Source organism: Glandiceps talaboti, chromosome 6 (assembly GCF_964340395.1).
Source record: "Glandiceps talaboti chromosome 6, keGlaTala1.1, whole genome shotgun sequence".
Lineage (NCBI taxonomy): Eukaryota > Metazoa > Hemichordata > Enteropneusta > Spengelidae > Glandiceps > Glandiceps talaboti.
In genome coordinates, this window is record NC_135554.1 from 14,131,682 (window position 1) to 14,154,846 (window position 23,165).

The 23,165-nt window shown below is 37.5% G+C and overlaps 1 protein-coding gene across 1 annotated transcript; it reads right to left on the reverse strand.

The window, feature by feature from the left end:
* Window positions 1–15,666: 15,666 nt before the first annotated feature.
* Window positions 15,667–21,331, reverse strand: LOC144437066 (uncharacterized). The gene is made up of 4 exons (XM_078125935.1): window positions 21,070–21,331; window positions 18,606–18,756; window positions 17,753–17,905; window positions 15,667–15,799 (listed from the first exon to the last, which is right to left on the reverse strand). The coding sequence occupies exons 1-4, from the start codon at window positions 21,145–21,147 to the stop codon at window positions 15,789–15,791; spliced, it is 393 nt and encodes a 130-aa protein (XP_077982061.1). The 5' UTR covers window positions 21,148–21,331; the 3' UTR covers window positions 15,667–15,788.
* Between the last annotated feature and the right edge of the window lie 1,834 nt (window positions 21,332–23,165).

The following is a 23,165-nucleotide window of genomic DNA, read 5'->3' on the forward strand; positions in this document are numbered from 1 at the left end:
CTGAAAAAAAGACAATAAATTGTTTTTATTTGTTGAACTATAATTATGTGTATGAGAAAACTTGCAGTATTATACCTAGTCTAGCTGCTAGACCTTAGGTGTTCTTCCAAAACAATACATATCTATCAAGGGTGGGACACCCGCGAGCCCTCACTGCAAACTTCGTTAGCTTGTCGTATGTGAAGAAAGCCTGAACATCGAGCAGCAAGACTATATTGTACCATGCACGAGCCATTTAGAAGAATAAATATGAAATATATACACTGGTCATTCTGTGTCACACAATATCACAACAATGCTTTTTCGTTTGTCCATTAACCCCTGTCGCTATCTTTGCGACATACACGATTATATGGCTTTTGCTATGCGAGTGGTCTTGTTGCTATAGGCAAGCATAGGATCATGTTATCCACATGTCCAGCCATCCCGGTTTTTATCTTTGCAATATGCCTAACTATCCCATGGCATCAATCAAATGATAATATATATTTCGAAAAAATAACGACATCAATCGTTAGGCAAGTGGATAAGCATTTTACATAATTTTATTATAGTGGAACATAAGTTGTACCACAACTCCATTGCTGCTAATTTTGTAGTATAGAATGTGAGTTTGTATGCCATTGTTACTTAGCTAGCACTAATCTTTAGATTTCTGTCAATATGGATGGTCAGCTGAGGTCAGGGTATAGTTATTACGCGTGTTAGGAAGGAGTACTATTGTCTGGAGTTTTAAGGTTGTATTATGATTTACCCAAAGTTAACTTATGATGAAAAAAAGAAAAAAAAATATTTGTAAACAAATACAAGGCCCTTTCCGAGTCCCTGTGGTTCACGTAAGACTTTGGCATAGTTCCGGATCCACTTGTTAAATATTAACATTCTATTATATAAAAGTCATGTGACCTTAACAAAGCTGACGTCAGTCCAGAGTGATGACTACAAAATTATCGACTAGCCCAAATCAAGGTAAATATCATATGTACAATTTGAATCTCACAATTAGGTTTGATACATTGTAGAATATTTCGAACATCAAGTTAAGGATTCTTTAGACTTATATTTTTTTAATGACAGCTATACACGGCCTGGTCACTAAAGTCAGATCGATTCATATGCGTTGTGCACGAAATGTATTACTAACAGGAACAAAGTCCACAAATGTCACATAAAACAGTCAAGCGAATGTATGTGTCAGCCAAAATATCTCTTTATAAATTAAAGTGCAGACAATGTAGCCATACAGGTCAGTTGTATAATGTATTGAGAGTAAATTACGGTATTGGAGACAATTTTCAAGTACTCTATGGCTTCCGATAATGCGTATTGCTCTAAATTTTATGCCACTAAATGGCCTCGTACGTGTCCTTATTTTTGAAAAAGTGCTTACTGTGCTAGGGGGATATCCCCTCTCACGCCCTCCCGTAAATTCTCACCGCAGTCGAATACTCAAACGTTAACTCCAATTCCACTCTTGTTTGAGTATATTGTTTGTAGGAAATAAACAATTCATGGAAGATGCCTTGTAATCAAACTAGTATGGGTACTGTGTATTCGGTGCTTAACAGCCAAGATATATTAAACTAACAGTGGAATATCATTTAGTTAGGCGCTAAATATGCAAGTTAAATCTCGTGTGCTTCATTTACACAATTAGTTTAATCCACAGACAGTGGAGAGGAGACCACTGTCTATGTTTAATCCTTATGTCGTTATCCTCATGATGTTTTCATAGGCTTCACAATCATGGCATCATGGCGGTACGAATGGCGGCTATCACACATAATAAAGGGGTGATATTATACTACGGAGTACAAATCAATCATTAATACACGTTAAACCTGTGATGCCAATTTTCCGACGCCTTACATGGCAACAGTTGCCAGAGAATTGTATCAGTTTAAGCTAGGGGGTAGCGATAGAAGATATTAAACTCAACACTACACATATATTACAGAAACCTGTCAACGTCATGTCAATTCTATGATGCGTTTGTTTTGTATGTCAGCAGTGGATATAGAATATGGGGTCAGTGTAGAGGTGAATATTTTATACTCAGTAAGTCGAACTTTGTACACATATACTACCGCCTTAAAACTATGTGTACAGTTGCGATAAGATTTACCTTATGCTAGCTAAGTTATAATTGAAGTTCAGGGGCACATCTTCATCGTGGGAATCACAAGTAAGTAAATGCCAATTGAAAAAGAAAATCAGTTAGAATTAAACATGACAACGAAAACACAAACTAAATAAGATAGATACGTGTTTATCCCGATCGGAAGATATATCTCACACTTTTAAAGTTAGACTGTGTTTTGATACAATGCTGTTTTAAATGCAATGACTTATTACTCACAATATTTTACACCCTAAGGTGTACTGAAACATGTACGTCAGATAAACTAACGTCTGTAATTGTACACGTAACACGATAAGGCAACTAATGGATTTGCATTTTACGGTACGAAGCCAAAGAAGAATACCAGAAAACGTAAGTGACAATCACTGAATGTGTATATGACTTTTAAATATTCAACAATATTTTGTTTTCGTTCAGCCAAGGAAAGGGGTCTTTGTCATTACGTACGAATCGTTAGGTCACGAGTATTTTCTGGCTGAATGAAAAAAAAAATATTGGAGAATAACATAATTATACCAGTACCAGTACCAGGAATATCAAAGAAAAATTGGGAAAATTAATGGCAATTTCGAATGTTTTGACTCATATTTCGAACCCAGCAGAACCAGTGACATAGACTAGAGTTGTCGTGACGTAGAATAACCAGAGTATATATTCCATTTTTTTTTTCAAAACCAAGCTTCAGCCTTATTACACAATTCAAGCTGCAGATAATATTGACCACTAATTAACAAGTGCGATGTCTTTGCAATGAAACGTAACAATATTAAATTTTTTCAATTAATGTATCAGATTTAAGATATAACGAACGAAGACATTGTGTTACATCTTATTTAACTAGAGAAGTTACCAATAGTTTTTTCAAATGGTACGCCAACATCCAAGGACAGTCTTGCAATACTATACTTTCCGTGTGTACCAACCATTTCGTTCAAAAGAAAAATACCAATGAGACTAGTAGATTTATTACAAATGTCAACTCCAGCTAATGAGTTCAGTTTATATGATTTATACTGCATCCAAACAATAGGAATGAGCGTGGTTAGGGGGTAAAGAAGATACGAAATGTGAATGCATCTTTCAACTGACATTTCAAATTATAGGTGCGGTTTTAACTGTTTTCCGTAATGGAAAGGTAAATAGAAAGTCCAATTGCAAGAAGGATAATAATTCAGCACGTAAACATAAACAAGCATTGGGGAAAACAGAGTTGAATTGACATCTGGAGGGAATTGCATCCATTCAGTTAACCAGATATTGTTGGTTTAGTATCTAACGTAAACGCTGTCTCCTCTTATACCTCCATGTTCCAACGAAGAGAAACTACTAATATTGGACAGTTGAGGGACAAATGTCTCGTATTTTTAAACTTTGCTTTCGATGAGGAATAGTTGAGTATCTGACAAGGTAGAGGGGTCATATCACTTGGAATATAGTTACGTTGGAACAGTTAAACAATTCGACTTTTGGATCCGTCTTCTACTACTAGAACCTTGGTGTTAGCCTGGCACACATTGTGGCCGGTCTTGTAAGTTGCTTTGGTCCCCAACTGCGATGGGCATCAGTGTTGAGAAGGCGCCTGGTCATTGACTCTCCAATAGAAAAGGGTGGACGGGGGGGGGGGGGTCATCCAGTACAATTTACAGAAAGCAATGTGTTAAATTAAACTAATAAGAAGAAATTACAATTTCCAAATTTACGATGAAAAATGACAACTTAAAAATTACGAAGAAAATAAAATGAAGTTCACATTCTACAATTATCATGGGAAAATTGAGAGAAGAGCATTCTCTTGTCACCAATACTATATAGCAAGTTTAAAAGTAAAGTAATGTAATTTAGGTTGAGACCACAACAACGAGGAAGAGAAGCGAAGAAAATGGACTTACGTTTAGGAGGGTTGTCCGAAGGGTGACCCTAAAACGAATGACAACCCGAATGACGGAAAACGAATGACACTCTATAAAATTAGTGGAATGACAGCATTTTCAATGCTTTGTAACTGGAATGACAGCATTTCCAGTAGGTAAACAGTGGAATGACACCCTTTTCTACATTCAGTTAGTTGAATGACACCCTGTGCATTGTAAAACCAGTGGAATGACAGCCGCCACTCTATAAAATAATTAGTGGAATGACAGCATTTGCAATGCTTTGGAACTGGAATGACAGCATTTCCAGTAGGTAAACAGTGGAATGACACCCTTTTCTACATTCAGTTAGTTGAATGACACCCTCTGCATTGTAAAACCAGTGGAATGACAGCCGCCACTCTATAAAATATGTGGAATGACAGCATTTTCAATGCTTTGGAACTGGAATGACAGCATTTCTAGTATGTAAACAGTGGAATGACACCCCTTTCTAGCTAGCTATCTATCTATCTATCTATCTAATAAATTTATATCGCGCCAAATATCCAAAGAAAACAATGTTCAGTGGCGCTTAGAGTTAGAAAGGAGATGAAAAAGCTCTCTGAAATATGTGGGTTTTCAAGCGTCTTTTGAAAATGTTAACATTGGGAGAGGTTTTAATGTCCAGGGGTAGAGAGTTCCAAAGTTCAGGAGCTGCTGAAGAGAAGGAGCGGCGACCATAGGAAACCAAATTCCATTTGGGTGTATGCAGAAGGCATTTATCCGATGAACGAAGAGTGCGTAATGAAGAACGAGGTGTAATTAAGTTCTTGAGATATTGTGGAGAGATTCCATTTAGGGCTTTATAAGTGAAGAGCAGAAGTTTGAAAACAATACGATGAGATACTGGAAGCCAGTGAAGTTGTTTTAGAATAGGGGTTATGTGTTCGAATTTCCTGGTGCGCGTAATAATCCTAGCTGCCGTATTTTGGGCACGTTGTAAGCGCTGTAAGTGAACGTCAGGCAGACCATATAGTAAGGAATTACAATAGTCCAGCTTCGATGATATGACAGCATGGACGAGGGTGGCACAAGAATCCTGAGAGAGGTATTTCCTGATGTGTCCAATTTTACGAAGGAGGAAGTGAATGGTGCGGCAGGTGGTAATTATGTGTTGTTGAAATGTATAATTGTCATCAAATATGACACCAATGTTTCTCGCAGATAAAGTAGTTTCAATAACACTTGAACATATGTTGATGGAAGTGAGAGGCAACGGCGAATGATGAAATTGGAACGAATTAAAATGACTTCTGTCTTAGAATCATTTAACTTCAGTTTATTTTGCGTCATCCATTTCTTAATATCGTTGACACATTCTTCAATAGAAGATACGGCAGAGGGGGTGTTGGATTTCTTAAAAGACAAGTACAGTTCATTATCGTCGGCGAATTGGTGAAACTGAAGTTTATGACGGCGAATGATCTGACCGAGTGGTGAAATATAAATAGTAAACAATAGAGGTCCTAGGACAGAGCCCTGAGGTACTCCGAACCGTAGCAATTGAGCAAGTGACATTTTCCCATTTACTGTAACTGATTGAAATCTGTCTGTGAGGTATGAGCAAAGCCATTTAAGAGGAGTTCCTTTGATACCAAGATCTGACAAACACTTTAGAAGTATTTCGTGATCTATGGTATCAAACGCTGCAGATAAGTCTAATAGAACAAGAAGAACAATTTTTCCGGAGTCTACATTCAGTTAGTTGAATGACACCCTCTGCACTGTAGAACCAGTGGAATGACAGCCGCCACTCTATAAAATAAGTGGAATGACAGCATTTTCAATGGCATATTGCCACGTCAGTCAACTGTACATGTGTAGCCTTCTACCGTAGACAATTCTCGGACTTAATCTATCGTACAACTGAACTATACTGTGAACTCCTTCGAACTCATTGACACTTTTCAAGTTACTGTTCTGCGGCGAACCCTCGAAATTATCATAACTTTTGAATACACAGTGCTCCCGACCAAGTAAGGTATTTGGTAGTGATACTTGTAAACTTTATTTCATTCTCAGCCATTTATTTGTGTAAATAGTTAATTCATTTTTGAGGTTGCAGTAAAATTCCTTTCTACAAACTTCATGGTGTACACTTCACTTTATTTCTATTTTGGTAATTTCTACCGTAACAATATATATATATATATATATATGTGTGTGTGTGTGTGTGTGTGTGTGTGTGTGTGTGTGTGTGTGTGTGTGTGTGTGTGTGTGTGTGTGTGTGTGTGTGTGTGTGTGCGCGCGCGCGCGCGCGCGCGCGCACACACACACACACACACACACACACACACACACACACACACACACACACACACACACACACACACACACACACACGTCATCATGTCTTTTCAGCCTTAGTAAAGGATGTGTAAATTTAAATGTGGCGAGTATGAGACAAAGGATGTGTGGACATGTGCGTGCGTGCATCTGTCTGTCTGTCTGTCTGTCCGTCTGTCTACATGTGTGTGTGTGTGTGTGAGAGAGTTTAATTTTGCCTTACCTATATCTTTTTTATCTTCTTTCCTTTCCCATAACTGCAAATAATGTAATCTGAGACTCACATTCCGACATATTACATGGTTCTATACATTGTATAAGTGACTTTATTGTCCTGACCTAATTGATCGAAGGGAATTCTTTTTGTTGATAACGAGTACATGACACAAGCCTTGGTTACAGATGAAAACTTCTTTGCGATAAAACCTGTTATTGATAAATTTTAAACTGGCAAAGATCTTTTCTAGCTAACAGGCAGCAAGCAGGTTATCGTGGACGTGCAACCCCCCCCCCCCCCCCGAATCCCGCAAAATCTGGTCTCCCTCAGGGGTCAATTATTGGCCTTGTTGTTTTTTCCGTCAAATTTGCAGGCAGAAGTAATAACAGGCTAACATAGATTCATCAAATTTCTTTGTTTAAAACCGTCATAATTATGCACCTTTATGCGAATTTTTCGATTTGCCCCTCCTCTCTAAGGAGGATGTTTTCTTATACAAGCGATTGTGTAAATAATGTTTATGAAAGTCCGTATATTCTCCCTAAGTTACGTTTTAATGTTCCACAGAGGAGAACTAGAAATGTTACTTGTTTTAGCCCTGATGTAAGTAGAATTAATGTTTTTAAACACTGTGACATTCAGAGATGTGTGACAACTTATGACAACTCGAATTAATTTTGATTCATTTGTTTCCACCTTGATTTGATTGGTATGATATTATTTAATTTAATGTATGTTGATTCTTAAGCGTACGGTTAAACATTTTTCCATTTTGCTCACAGATGACTGCGGAAAATAAATGCTATATGAAAAATAAAGATGTCGAGTTCACTTTGTCTGAAGTTGAAGACATATATGATAACCTGCATCTGACAGATATACCTGATGTTTGCATCAATGAACCACCCATTAGGCCAAAAGGTGGCGAAGTCTACCTTTACAAGGCTCCTTCTAAACTAGAAGAAAAAGACTTCAGATGTGATCAATACAGGTGGATTTCGAAAGGATCCAATATCCACAAAAAACGTAGTAATAATCCTCGTTTACGAAAACGCTATTATTACCTTAAGGCACCAAACGGAAGAGGTAAAGAATCCCTTTGTGGGTTTAAAAGACATGTCTACAATTTAGTAGCAGACGAGGAGAAAGATGAAACACGGGTGTTTTTAGTTCACTATATTGGAAATGAGTCTTTACATAGAGATAGTACGCATGGAAATAGTAAGGAAAAATTAAATATTTTCATGCCTGTTAAGAGAAAGGTGATGCACGATATTAAAATCAAAGTTAATAAAGGCGTGCCACCGATCAATCTATACAAAGATATGCAAAGCGAGAAGTCATCGGCTGATTCACAACGTATGCCAGTGGATAGGCCACGGAACGTAAACAAATTGAAAATGTCGCCCGTTCTGCCAGACAAGAGAGAAAGTTAACGGACGACGAGATATTTTGTATTTACGAGTTAGCAATGCATTTAGAAGGCTTTATTTGGAGCATTAATTTGTTTCCAGATTTAGTGGTAGTCCTTGGTAGAACGGATCTCATAGAAAAGACTAGAGAAATACTGAAGTTATCTCTCAAATACCGTGATGTACCTCAGTTGCTATCATATGATACAACCTTTAAACTTGGGGATTTTTATGTTTCCCCATTAGTTGCTCGAAACGTGGTGCTAAAGGGAGATCCCATATATCCGGTGGGCTTCTTGTTACACGAGAGGAAATTCCAAAGCTACCACAGTGATTTTCTTACTAAGATTTTGTCAGAACTGCACATAACAAAGACAATGAACATACCTATTGTTACAGACAGAGAAAAGGGCATTACTGGTCCAATTCAGAAGGATTTCCATGAACTTACAAATATATATTGTGGCAATCATATCCTCGGTGATATAGAGCATTGGGTTAGGAAATGTGGCGGTGAAAAGGAAGACATAAAGGTATTGAAAGATAATGTTGAGCAACTAAGAGACTGTGCAACGATGGATGACTTTGAGCAGTGCTACGCAGAACTTAGTTGTAAATGGACGAGGGTCTTTAAAGAGTATTTCGACAAGGACCTGAAGTATGATTTGATGAACCATGGAAGTAAAGTTGTATCGTCACTCTTCCCAGCATTCCAAGGCCACGTTACTGCTACCAATAATATATCCGAGAGTATGAATAAATTGATAAAGGAGCAAAGCCAATGGCAGGAACTACCAGTTGACACAATGGTTCTGTCACTTTTCTACATGCAGACGTATTACCTATATGAATTCGAAAGAGCAAGACTTGGATTTGGTAATTATCTATTGAAAGAACAGTTTCAGAGCATGAGAGATTCCTCAGTGGGAGATTTACCCAAGTTCATCCCCATTGAACGAATAGTAGAAAGGATAAAAGAGAAGGAGACAAACGTGAAGAAACAATTGCAAGGGGGACGAATTATAGACTATCACAGGAATCTCTTGCCAAATTGACAGTTGAATCAGGATCTATCGCTCTTTCCCCCCAAACAGCGTCTTTTACAGTTCGCAGTATGAACAGTAGTAAACTGCATTCAGTCAAGGTATTTCCACAACCAGCCACCTGTTCATGTCCAAGTACTTTCCCCCAAAACAGCGTCTTTTACAGTTCGCAGTACGAACAGTAGTAAACTGCATTCAGTCAAGGTATTTCCACAACCAGCCACCTGTTCATGTCCAAGTACGGGTCTCTGTTATCACATAATAGCAGTTCAGATGGCTATAGGGTTGAATGAGGTCAAGGACAAGCGTACCTACTCACTGTCAACTCTAAGGAAACGTGCACGAGGAAAAGAAGGAAAATCTGGGAGAAAAAAGGCAAGAATGAAAGATTATGATTATGAAATTGTACCTGCTTCCGATTCCATATTAGCCGAGTTACGAGATTTACCTGATGATATTGATGAGAGTGTCATTCCTAAACTCGAGGAAGGCCAGAATGTCGTTGAGAAGTCAGTACCAAAACATTCAACACCAAAGAAAAATAATGGAAAGAAAGTTACCATACCAAGCCTGGCAAGCAGGGCCAAAGTCATGCAAACACACGGCAAACAACAAACATCGGAGATCATCGATATATCGTCAGATAGTGATGATCGAGACGAAACAATCAAAGGAAAAACCCCATGTGTACATAAGGAAACCAAACAAACAAAGACAACCGCGACAGACAAACAAAGTGGAGAAATCAAAATTGATCAAGATAAAACCGTCGGGGACCTTGAAAGTCACACCCATCCATGGGAGGATTCATCAGGACTTAATAACTGCTATGATGAAATATATGAACAATTTAAGAACTCTGTAAAATTCAACCAAGAGGAGAACTTACTTGGTTCTATCGAGGGAGAGGAATGGTTATACGGGGAAGTCATCGAACGCGCAATATCTACTTTAATACATGATAGAAAGTCAACACTAACAGAGGCGATACTGGTATGTCCTACAAACATATACAGAAGTGTTGCACTGAAGAGGTATGACCTGTACTTTAGGTTCCTTGAGGTAAACGAGGCATTGAACAAAGATGTTGTCTTAGTACCATTGAATGTATCCGTCGCTCCAAAAAGCTTCGGGTCACATTGGTTACTAGGCATCATCAACCTACAACAAAAGAATATCACTATCTGCGATTCTCTTCACACCGGTGCATCCGAAACGACACTGACAATAATGCACAGATTGCTTTTTATGATCGGAGCTATGCATGTAATAGGTGATTTTCCATTTGATCCCTTAGACTGGTCTCTACGCCTTTCAACTGATACCCCACAGCAATCGAATGTGTATGATTGTGGTTGCTATACGGTGTTAAATGCATACAGTGTTATTACAGGCAAGGTATACCGTGATTTCTTGAGCAGTGATGTGAGGAAGTTGATAACAATAGTAATCAAAGATCTTATTAGGGAAAGAAAGGTACCTGTAAAAAGATGTAGGCAAGGAAATTACTTGCCTCATTTCAATCGTCTGAAGCGACACTTTACCTTTTTGAGGGCAGATGAAATCGTTTTGTCCCAAGTTCCACTACAGGTCAAACTAACGAGTATCATAGAAGGTCTTGACCTAAGTAAAGATCTGTCAGTTTGCTTTGCTACAAATTGCCCTAGTGCATTATCAACTGTAGAAGAAATAATGTGTTGTTATTGCCGGAAATGGTTTCATGTTACATGTGCAGGAAAAGACATTTCAAAACAATATTTTGTATGTGCTGATTGTTAATTTGACCATAGACCCTACACGAGGTAGAGTCTATGATATGACTAACGTAAACAACAGTCACTCAAATCTAAAGAAACCTCTTCGACAGCAGTGTTATACTTAGCTTTGTCTTTCCATGATGTTAAGATTGGTGTTTTCCTTCCATTTCACACATTGTAGTAAGTCACAATATCCAGTATACAATGTCAAGACAATATCGTGCTAAGACGTGTCAAATTTGTAAGTGAAATAAAACGAAAATTACTAAATGTACCTCCACACCTCTCGTGTATGATGCTTTACATTAAGGATGAATGATAAGTATAAAAACGTAACTGTGCGTATCGGTCGCACAGTGCACACCGTTTTACGTCAACGTAGATTTTTGTGACGTTGCCATAGTGATTTCGTACAACCATTCAAAGTGATAGTTTCAAAACTCAGCCAGAGGGTGCCATACGAGAAAAAGTAAAAATGTAATGAAAAGGCGATGGGCAACCCCAGCGAAGTTAGCAGCAAATGTGTTCAACTGGACCATTCGTACTACAGAGAATGTGACATAAACTTTGTCACCGAGGAGGAAATTGTCGATGGCCTATGCAGCCGACATTTGTAACAATTTCTTTGAATGACAAATGTAATGAAAATAGCCTATATTTGTAATAAATTTCAGAAAAACAAAACAAAATAAAATTGCCGGAATTTGTAATAGTAAATATAGTTAAGGAGGGTCCTTTCTTCCACAAAACATGGGTTATAATTATCTAAATAAAGAAATATCCAAAATGAAAGATCAGCCCATCAAGCAAAAGTAGATTCGACAAGAATTGAAATGAATTGATAAATGTAATCTCTTTTTCCGCCCCGTTGTAGAAAGTGATCTGGTTGAGAAAATCAAAAGTATGGATCCTCATAAAGCTATGGGTTACGACAATATCCATCCCAAACTAATTATCGACGCTGTTCACATTATCTCCCATCCATTAACACACATTATCAACTGCTCTCTTTCTCTTGGTATTTTCCCCGATCCCCTTAAGTTTGCCCAAATATCCCCTATTTACAAAAAAGGATCAGCCCAAGATGTTAGTAATTACAGACCAATTTCGATTCTACCTGCATTCAGCAAAATATTTGAATCCGTAGTAAATGACCAATTAGTTAAGTTTCTCGATAAATACAATATACTTTTGAACACACGGTATGGTTTTAGAAAGAAGTTTAGTACAAAACTCGACCTTGCGGACCTAATCTCAGATATCACAGACAAAATGGACCAAGGTCTTATGACTTTTGGCATCTTTATCGATCTGAAAAAAGCTTTTGATACAATCGACCACCATATCCTTCTTCAAAAACCTTCACACTATGCCTTCTATGGCATTCGAGGTGTCCCACTCCTTTGGTTCCATAGTTATCTCGAAAAACGTCAACAAGCCGTTCACATAGACGGAATCAAATCGACCCCTAAACAAGTAAAATGTGGAGTACCGCAAGGATCCATACTAGGGCCGATTCTTTTTCTTTTTTACATTAACGATATTAATGAGTCCTCTGACGCCTTAAATTCCGCCTGTTTGCCGATGATACTAACCTTTTAAATCCATGGAAACTAACCATATTAATCTTAATGATATGAATGTACATTTTAACAAAGTAAACATGTGGTGCAATGCCAATAAACTAACAATTAACATCGATAAAACAAATTAATGATTTTTAAACCTCCACAAAGAATTGCACATACAGAAGGACATTTGAGAATTGGAAACACACCCGTTGACGCCTAGATATGCAGTGACACCTGTCAAATTATAATGACTTCAGTACATATTTACAAACTGGGTGACAACCTGACAACTAATTGATTCAAAGTTTGCTTTCAGAGTTTATACTAGTAGTTATATATTACTCACATATTTATTTTAAGATATTGTTATATAATTAAGTTTCTACTTCACACACAACACCACATTGTACATGTAGTACATAAACAGATATGTAGTAAAACCAAAACCTTTAATGTTTTGAAAATATTTTCTATTTGTTTTAAAATGTTAATAAAGTTACATTTTTGTAACAGGTTAAATAATCCTGATATTGTGTACACAAGCTTTTCGAAACAGATTTTTGTGTAGCCCCCCCCCCCCCCTACCTTCCCTCATTTTTCGGTAGCCCCCCCCCCCCATTCCTCCGACCTCCCAACCGTAAATAATGACGGCTCCCTTAGCTAAGATCTCTAATGTGGATTAGATTATTTCGTTATCTGCTTACTAACTAATCAGCTCAATCACTCACTCAATCACTCACTCACTCACTCACTCACTCGCTCGCTCGCTCGCTCACTCACCCACCGACACGACCGACTGACGACCGCCCGACCGCCAGACCGACCGACCGACCGACTGACTGACTGACTAAATGAATGATTGACTGACTCACAGACGAACAAATGAATGATTCGAATGCTAGCTAACACCCAACGTGTTCGATCGCACACCTATCCACTCATTCAGTCGCTCAGAAGATCACCATCAAGCATCACAAACAACTCATACATTCGAGTACTCAGACGCTCACTAACACGCTAGAGGAAATATCATTCAAGAACTAGCAGTCATTGAAATGACTTTATTGCTATAAAGTGGCAGCTGTCATTCCACTGGATTTACAGTGCAGAGGGTGTCATTCAACAAACTGAATGTAGAAAGGGGTGTCATTCAACTGTTTACCTACTAGAAATGCTGTCATTCCAGTTCCAAAGCATTGAAAATGCTGTCATTCCACTTATTTTATAGAGTGGCGGCTGTCATTCCACTGGTTTTACAATGCAGAGGGTGTCATTCAACTAACTGAATGTAGAAAATGCTGTCATTCCACTTATTTTATAGAGTGGCGGCTGTCATTCCACTGGTTTTACAATGCAGAGGGTGTCATTCAACTAACTGAATGTAGAAAAGGGTGTCATTCCACTGTTTACATACTGGAAACGCTGTCATTCCAGTTCCAAAGCATTGAAAATGCTGTCATTCCACTTATTTTATAGAGTGGCGGCTGTCATTCCACTGGTTCTACAGTGCAGAGGGTGTCATTCAACTAACTGAATGTAGAAAGGGGTGTCATTCCACTGTTTACCTACTAGAAATGCTGTCATTCCAGTTCCAAAGCATTGAAAATGCTGTCATTCCACTTATTTTATAGAGTGGCGGCTGTCATTCCACTGGTTCTACAGTGCAGAGGGTGTCATTCAACTAACTGAATGTAGAAAGGGGTGTCATTCCACTGTTTACCTACTAGAAATGCTGTCATTCCAGTTCCAAAGCATTGAAAATGCTGTCATTCCACTTATTTTATAGAGTGGCGGCTGTCATTCCACTGGTTTTACAATGCAGAGGGTGTCTTTCAACTAACTGAATGTAGAAAAGGGTGTCATTCCACTGTTTACATACTGGAAATGCTGTCATTCCAGTTCCAAAGCATTGAAAATGCTGTCATTCCACTTATTTTATAGAGTGGCGGCTGTCATTCCACTGGTTCTACAGTGCAGAGGGTGTCATTCAACTAACTGAATGTAGAAAGGGGTGTCATTTCACTGTTTACCTACTAGAAATGCTGTCATTCCAGTTCCTAAGCATTGAAAATGCTGTCATTCCACTTATTTTATAGAGTGGCGGCTGTCATTCCACTGGTTCTACAGTGCAGAGGGTGTCATTCAACTAACTGTATGTAAAAAGGGGTGTCATTCCACTGTTTACCTACTAGAAATGCTGTCATTTCAGTTCCAAAGCATTGAAAATGCTGCCATTCCACTTATTTTATAGAGTGGCGGCTGTCATTCCACTAGTTCTACAGTGCAGAGGGTGTCATTCAACTAACTGAATGTAGAAAGGGGTGTCATTCCACTGTTTACCTACTAGAAATGCTGTCATTCCAGTTCCAAAGCATTGAAAATGCTGCCATTCCACTTATTTCATAGAGTGGCTGCTGTCATTCCACTGGTTCTACAGTGCAGAGGGTGTCATTCAACTAACTGAATGTAGAAAGGGGTGTCATTCCACTGTTTACTTACTAGAAATGCTGTCATTCCAGTTCCAAAGCATTGAAAATGCTGTCATTCCACTAATTATTTTATAGAGTGGCGGCTGTCATTCCACTGGTTTTACAATGCAGAGGGTGTCATTCAACTAACTGAATGTAGAAATGGGTGTCATTCTACTGTTTACCTACTAGAAATGCTGTCATTCCAGTTCCAAAGCATTGAAAATGCTGTCGTTCCACTTATTTTATAGAGTGGCGGCTGTCATTCCACTGGTTCTACAGTGCAGAGGGTGTCATTCAACTAACTGAATGTAGAAAGGGGTGTCATTCCACTGTTTACCTACTAGAAATGCTGTCATTCCAGTTCCAAAGCATTGAAAATGCTGTCATTCCACTTATTTTATAGAGTGGCGGCTGTCATTCCACTGGTTTTACAGTGCAGAGGGTGTCATTCAACTAACTGAATGTAGAAAGGGGTGTCATTCCACTGTTTACCTACTAGAAATACTGTCATTCCAGTTCCAAAGCATTGAAAATGCTGTCATTCCACTTATTTTATATAGAGTGGCGGCTGTCATTCCACATACATACATACATACATACATACATACATACATACATACATTTACATTGCATGCATACATACATACATACATACATACATACATACATACATACATACATACATACATACATACATACAATGTCATACATACATACATACATACATACATACATACATACATACATACATACATACATACATAAACCAGGATGGGATTTTTGTAAGGTGAGAAATGACTATGCTTAACAAAGAATGTGGGATTTAAGAAATGTTTAATGAAAGTAATAATTATATCCAATACAAGTAGAATTCAAATTCTATAGATTGTGTATTTAGAACAAATAAAGTGTAATTATAGTCCAAGTATTATTTGTGAACTCGAATAACGAGGAATTTTCACCATGCTGCTCAAGTTACTCGGTAGCTGTTGATGAAATAAACATACAAATAGTTGTAATCGTTGTTAGTATGAAGACAGATGAATGTACCATTGGCATTGACTGAAATGTGACACCAAACAAATCCTTTGAAAAACTGATGAATATCTGTGGAAATGGGGACCTCTGCAGAACGTTCTGTTGGATTATAAGATCAAAACTTTCTGTAGATTCTTTATTCTTTTATATTCATAAATGGCCATCAGCCCTTTGGTGTGGTTTGCTTTCCTTCTCATCCTTTCTGTCGTGTTACTAGTAATATTTTCTTTTTTAACATAAATTCTTTGGAAAAGAGCAAGTCAAATATTAAAAAAAGAAAAAAAGACGAGTTTTCAGACTGACAAAGAAATACTTCTTTGATGGGTTTTGCTGATGGATTTATTTTTTCAAAATGATACATGTAATAGTTCGGGGGGAAACATGTGCAGCATACCGACTACATGTTTATCATGTAGAGTAAAGAATGACTCATTGTCTGGTACCAACATTTGTATTCCCATGTACGATAGGAAATCATTAATACAAGCAAGCTTGCAAGTCCCGCCATCTCATCAACTTTGTCTTGTACATTGTATAAATCTATTCCACCCCCACCCCCCAAAAAAGTGACGAAATCAATTAAATAGCGAACACATGAACGAAGGTTCTGACTACGAGTAAACCTCGAAATGAGAAAACGTACACAAATATACATAATACTACTACAGCAAATCTCCCATGGATTTTGTCTTTTTAAAAATGAAATATTAATCAAATATTTTGAAACCGAACCAGATGTTAGCCTACTGTTTAATATGTAAATCAAGTGTAATTAGGCTGTATATTTTCTATTTCGAATGTAAGCTGTAAACAATCCAGTAACGTTCTTAAATTGATACATTTTACTATTATGTATTATGTTTTATGTAATAAGCATGTTATTAGTTTCTTTCATGATTCGACCATGCTGTGCCCAGGCTTATGAGATACTAGCCACATCTAGAAGGCACGAAAAATCCAACCTGGGGTAGAATTTGGGATAATTTGAAGCCCATGTATATGCAGGCGCGTCCTGAACCAGCCCAGAAACTGTCCTGACTTAAGACAACGTATCTCCGAGAGGTTTCCTGTCCAGGTGTGCTGCGCCTCAAATACGTTTATCTGTATGTGCTAGAACGTCGAACAGAAGGCCGAGACTTTCTTGGCAGAGCTCATCCACCCAGCACATAGAACTCTTCTGACACTAGTACTATTCTGCTATTTCAGTCGAAAATTTTGGTTCCTTGTTAGTCATTTAAGTAAAAAGGGTGTCAAATAACGTACACAAAGTTTCAATACGTTTATATTTTCAAGAGCGGGTCAGGACGGGTTCATGCGAGATCGTGTGATATCTATGTCGTAACCAACCTGGATAAGGCCAAAAGAAAGAATTGTTGCTGGTCAGGACAGTTTGTCTAAAATGGTGCGACTACGCGAATGTTTTTCTTTTAATTCTCAACAAACCAGACACTCAATCTACTATTTATGGCAGTTACTGTTCTTTTTATTTATTACTTTAGAGCAAGTGTGTATGTGGGACAGATGTTATTTGCTTGTTCATGATTGGCTCTGCAGTTGTCTTCAATGAAGTAGGGAGGGTTATTTTTGTGTTTCCCCCGATCTGCACACTGCATGGGCTAGACAAACACAAAAAGGAGATCGACGCGAGGGTATTTAAGTGATGCGACCAGATAAATTATTTTTTGTTGTTGGCCTAACCAATGTGTAGACAAAAACCTATCCTACATCTAGATGAGGCTACTGGTAAGCATGAACTACTCACCCAAAGAACCTGACACCTCTATTGAGAACATGATTGATGCGAAATCTAAGCAGCACAAGTAAATGATTTGTCGACTAAATCGTACAAGTCCATATGAAATGTAGATTCGGTATAATATCAGTTGTAAAGGCTTACTTACGGAGCTGCTTGGCCGTAGGGAGCTTGCAGCAAGCTCCGCGGCCGCGACACGAACATGATGTACGTGTTGTTCCTTGAGGGCACATTCCAGGGTAGCATACTCCATCACAATCTGAACATTGCAGTGCTTTTGTCAATATTTCTTCCTTGGGATCTGAAAGATAGGTGCCCTCGTATATTTTATTGATCATCTTTACGTAATTATATTAAACATTACTTAGGGTTTCATCTTTCCTAAGTCACTTTCCTTACACTGATTCTTCTTAACCAGTGTGTAAAAATTAATATTAAGATTAACTGTGTACTTATTCAAGATGGAGGTTGAGATTTATCATCATCATCATCATCATCATCACCACCACCACCACCACCAAATATCATTTCTAATGCATCTTTTCTATGGAGAGCTCCAGGGGCTAACAAAGCACAAATTAAATAGTGGGAAGATACAGTTTGACAATAAGAATAAAGACAATAACAGAAAAAGATATAACAACTGGAGAAGAATGGAAGCTGATGGAAATCTTTTATGTGATTTGAGGGCCGTAGCCTGACCAAATTGTCAGGGGGCAGAACTTTGTCTTGGTGCCATCATGCATTTAAAATTTAGGGTTTCAGAGTTTTAGAGTTTTAAGTGCTTCATAGAGTTTTGATTTAGTCCCAAACCTATATGTCTGTCTAACAGAAAATCGCTGGGAGCAATTCCCAGCACAGATTTATTTTAAATTTCAAAGAAAGAAAGAAAGAAAGAAAGAAAGAAAGAAAGAAAGAAAGAAAGAAAGAAAGAAAGAAAGAAAGAAAGAAAACAATGTATCCCTATTAACGTTTTTACATGTAAGTATCATTTGACATACCTTTGCAACAAACCTGCCCTGTGTTAGAACACTTGCACTTTGTTCTTTCTTCAAAGGGTGGATCACAACTATCCTGGCATTGCCCACCACATACAATACTGCAGACACCTGAATCCAGTGATGCAGTTAAAAACTGGCGATTCTCATTGTTCTACTTAGGAAAATATTATAGAAAATAAATACGGTGCACACACACACACACGCGCGCACGCACGCACGCACACACACACACACACACACACACACACACACATACATACATACACACTCATACGCATTTGAAAACTTGATCACAATTAAACTCAACTCAACTCAAATCAAAGAACACCAAAATATAATTCTCTAGTTCAGCTTGTGGAGGTCTATGTGTAAGATTTCGGTTTTTTCATAAATAATATGGTCGGACAGTACAATAATGTTACTTTGGAATGGTAAATTGGAAACGAATGCGATGTTTCAATCCGCCAACTAAGGTAATGATTTTAATAATTTAATTAATCCACATTATTAATGTCATTTTCGAAGACGGTGGGACTAATCTACTTCTTATGGATTTCCTCTGGTGTGGTTGGCGAGGTACAATGTAGTGGTGGTGATACGAAACCAACTTAGATCTTTTGTTGAGTATTTTTTTTTCAGCATTGATTAGCCATAGTTTTTCAGTTAAGCACAAATTGCATTTTCATTTCATTTCATGTGTATTTGGGTAATTCCGTGTCTTTTGTGAGTGAATTTGTGTTCATGGTTCATAACCGCTGCTTGTAAGTATTCTCTTGGTCCGAAGTACAGTTTTATGTCATTGTTATCTGTCATCCGTTGCAGACGATGTTGGTGGACGTACAATGGATGTCAAGGGGCACTGATTCGGATCTCTGCAGTTACATATAAAAGCATGAAAACTTATGACTTCTCAATTCTTTAGATGTAATGCTCTGCTATTTTTTTTAACGTTAAGCATTGTTTTCTAAAGTGAGACACTATAACTATATAACTAAATGGTTTACGGTATTATTTATAGACAGAACCTCAATATATATATATATATATATATATATATATTATATATATATATATGTTGAGTATATATATATATATATATATATATATATATATATATATATATATATATATATATATATATATATATATATATATATATAAAAGCTCCACACTAAACAAAAGAACTGAGTTGATATCCAAATGCCGACACGAGAATAAGTTTTATTTGTCCAACTTCAATAGAGCATCTATCACCTAAACTAAACCCGTTAAGTAACGGAACATCAAAGCCCAACATGTAACAACCCGCCAACACTTACTTGTCCGCACCCAATACCTCACACAATAACAACCAACACCTCCACACATACAACACCAATCCACCGACACAGACAATAGTGATGGTATTTCTATTGTCTACACTCTATATATACAGCACACCCAGAGAGTAGGCCTCAGAGTTGTCTGATGATCGCACTATGCGTGAAACTCCGAGTTACAACCAAGAAAGAGTTCCAGTACTACCAAAACTATTACGCTCTGCCACTGCGGTATAGAGCACTGTCTTAGTAGATTGATGCTCACCGATTTATATATATATATATATATTGGTAGTACTGGAACTCTTTCTTGGTTGTAACTCGGAGTTTCACGCATTGCGCGATCATCAGAAAACTGCTGGTTTCTACTCTCTGGGTGTGTGTTTATATAGAGTGCAGACTATAGAAATATCATCACAGAACTATCAAAACACATTTGGAAACTGAAAAGAAACAACGAGCCCTTTTCCATATCCTGGTCCATCAGCAAGATAGCCCAAGCATACACCAATAAAACAAACCGATGCAACCTGTTTAACCGAAAAACTAACCATCATTAAAGCAGACAAAAACTCCACACTAAACAAACGAACTGAGTTGATATCCAAATGCCGACACGAGAATAAGTTTTATTTGTCCAACTTCAATATAGCATCTATCACCTAAACTAAACCCGTTAACTAACGGAACTCGGTGAGTATGATCTGCTAAGACAGTGCTCTATACCGCAGTAGCAGAGCGCAATAGTTTTGGAAGTTCTGGAACTCTTTCTTGGTTGTAACTTGGAGTTTCACGCATAGTGCGATCATCAGACAACATAAATATTTTTATGTGTGTATGTATTAAATTGTTGATCTTAGCGTTGTTGTAATGTTCTCATCGTGTCAAACACTGACACCACTACATATACCAATGTCGCGACCATAGATTTACATCATTAAGTACACAGATTAATCTCAAATTGGGACATACACGTAGATTTCGAGTCCCTCTATTTTCAAAAGTTTTAAACAGTTACGACTTGAGTTTCTTAACTTCAGGATTGAAAGTGCCACCGAAAGGCTGTAGGGTTTCACATGTATCATTGGGTAAAAAAGCAAACTCTTCTGAACACAATCGACAGTCCCAATATCTGACTTACGTACCTCAACTTTGTCCACAGCCTCGCCACAAATAGTGCCAAGGAACAAGATGATAGCAACAAACACGAGTTTGAACCCCATTCTTTTTGCTCTGGTTATACAATCTTCCTTGTGAATTCAGTCAGCGGTATACTCGACAGGGAAAAGTCTAATGCTGAACAACTGTAAAGCTTGCCTTTTCGAATTATGTTGAGTAAGTACACACGTTTGTTTCCGTTTCTGACGTGATCATTCCTCTTTATTCTCGTACCAACAAAAGGTTGAAATTAATCCACTTGATCATACGGACTTGAATATTGTATTCCAATTAATAACTTGTAACACTAAAATATGTTCAAAACTCGTGCAGATGTTTGTGTATAGTTCTTTCTGTGTGTATTGTCAAGAGCTGACGTATGTAACGTGGGGTCAAATCATACATTTACTACGACATGGTAAACAATAGCCCGGTCGGATGTAGAAAGCCAACTAAGGTTGGTTAAAACTGTGTTGTTGTGGTCCCAATTCCAGTCTTGGTGATTAATTGAGCAGCAGCTTTCTGTACAAGCTGAAACGAACACTATACCATCAATAAGGCTGTTACTTTAATCAATCGTGAGTGACAAAGGCAGAAACTATATATTATGTTTTGTCATTTGTAAGACATGGGACTAAATTCTGTAATGATATATCGTCTGCATGCATATACATATCCAATTGACAGTGTACTGCTATCCTGTGGATCTGAGCGTTCTATCTGCAATTACAAGAGTGTAAGTCAGTCTTAACGTATTAAAACGAGCAGAGCCACTTCACAAATACATGTACATGTACTTCTTATAACAATGATCTCCAACACTGTTGTACCATTCATCTTGTTCAAGGATAAGTAGCAGCAACCCAAGGAGGGCGATATGGATTTTTATGGCAGCTAATGCACGGGTTGTGACACGGTCGTTGTTTGTTTTACAATCACGTTTGTGCCGATCTCTAAAGATTTAATTTCTCAGTGATGTAATCAGCACATTTTCAAATTTTGAGAGTTCTTCCTTCATACTTCTTCATTACCAAACTACAGAACACAGTTCATATACAATGAAGAACGTATTCTAACTAACCAGTCATATTTTTTAGACTACAGAATTACATATTAATTTAAAACTATAATTGATAATTTTCTATACAGGCAATTACTAGTTAACATCTGGACTGGCTACTTTGCAAACACTTTCTACAATATTGCTTTATAACGCTTAAAAAATATTTGGTTCAGGTTACCCGACCCACCTACTTTTTCACTGCCGACCCTAAACTTTTTTTTACGTGTTCGAGAAAAAAATAAAATCGCGATATGCAGAAATGGGAATCTTTAGTATCTTTCACGTTCGTTCAAGAAATGGTAAACTGGAATATTGTTGGCTAGAATATCCTTTAACAACCCTAAATATTATTGGAATCGTCCATGGAACTGTTTATGCTAACCGTGATGGAGATCACGTCAAAATCAATATCTATGTATTGCTTCAAATTTTTATGAAAATTCCATTTAATCGGTAAATATTAATTCGTGTTATTGCCGACAATACCAAAAGCTAATTGTACACGTCATACAAATTCAACAATTATTGATCCATAAGTGACTCTTTTATAGTGAGTACATTCGTGCGTTCAGAAGTTAATTTTGAAGTGTTGTTTTTTTAGCCCAGATTGCATCAGACCAGAAAGTTGTTACTCACGACCGACAGTTAAACTGTCAAATACCCATTCACAGCATTCAACCTGTTGGCTTTCCATATTGGCTTCTCTACTTCTTTATAGATTGTATACAATGTTCAGTTGTAATAGCAAGCATTTTCATTTAATTATTTCCATGACTGTACATGTGTGAAAATACCAACACCTGTTCACCAAATTACTTGCTATACCATTCAAATAATATGCAACACACGGACCAACTCATTGAAACACAAGGCTTGCTATGAATCAATCTAAATTCGCGAGTTGTGAGTAATTGCTATTCATTTTTTTTTCAGTTTTGTATGTTTGTTTTGCGTTATAATGTATTGGCTCTCATTGAATTAATTTTCTATTGCATCATGTATTTTATGGCAATTTTCTCG

Coding starts and splice junctions, on each gene's coding strand:
- LOC144437066 (XM_078125935.1), bottom strand. CDS start 21,147: ATGGGGTTCAAACTCGTGTTTGTTGCTATCATCTTGTTCCTTGGCACT. Junction 18,757..21,069: donor AGGCTGTGGACAAAGTTGAG/GTACGTAAGTCA, acceptor TTTCCTAAGTAG/AACAATGAGAATCGCCAGTT. Junction 17,906..18,605: donor AGGGCAGGTTTGTTGCAAAG/GTATGTCAAATG, acceptor CCTATCTTTCAG/ATCCCAAGGAAGAAATATTG.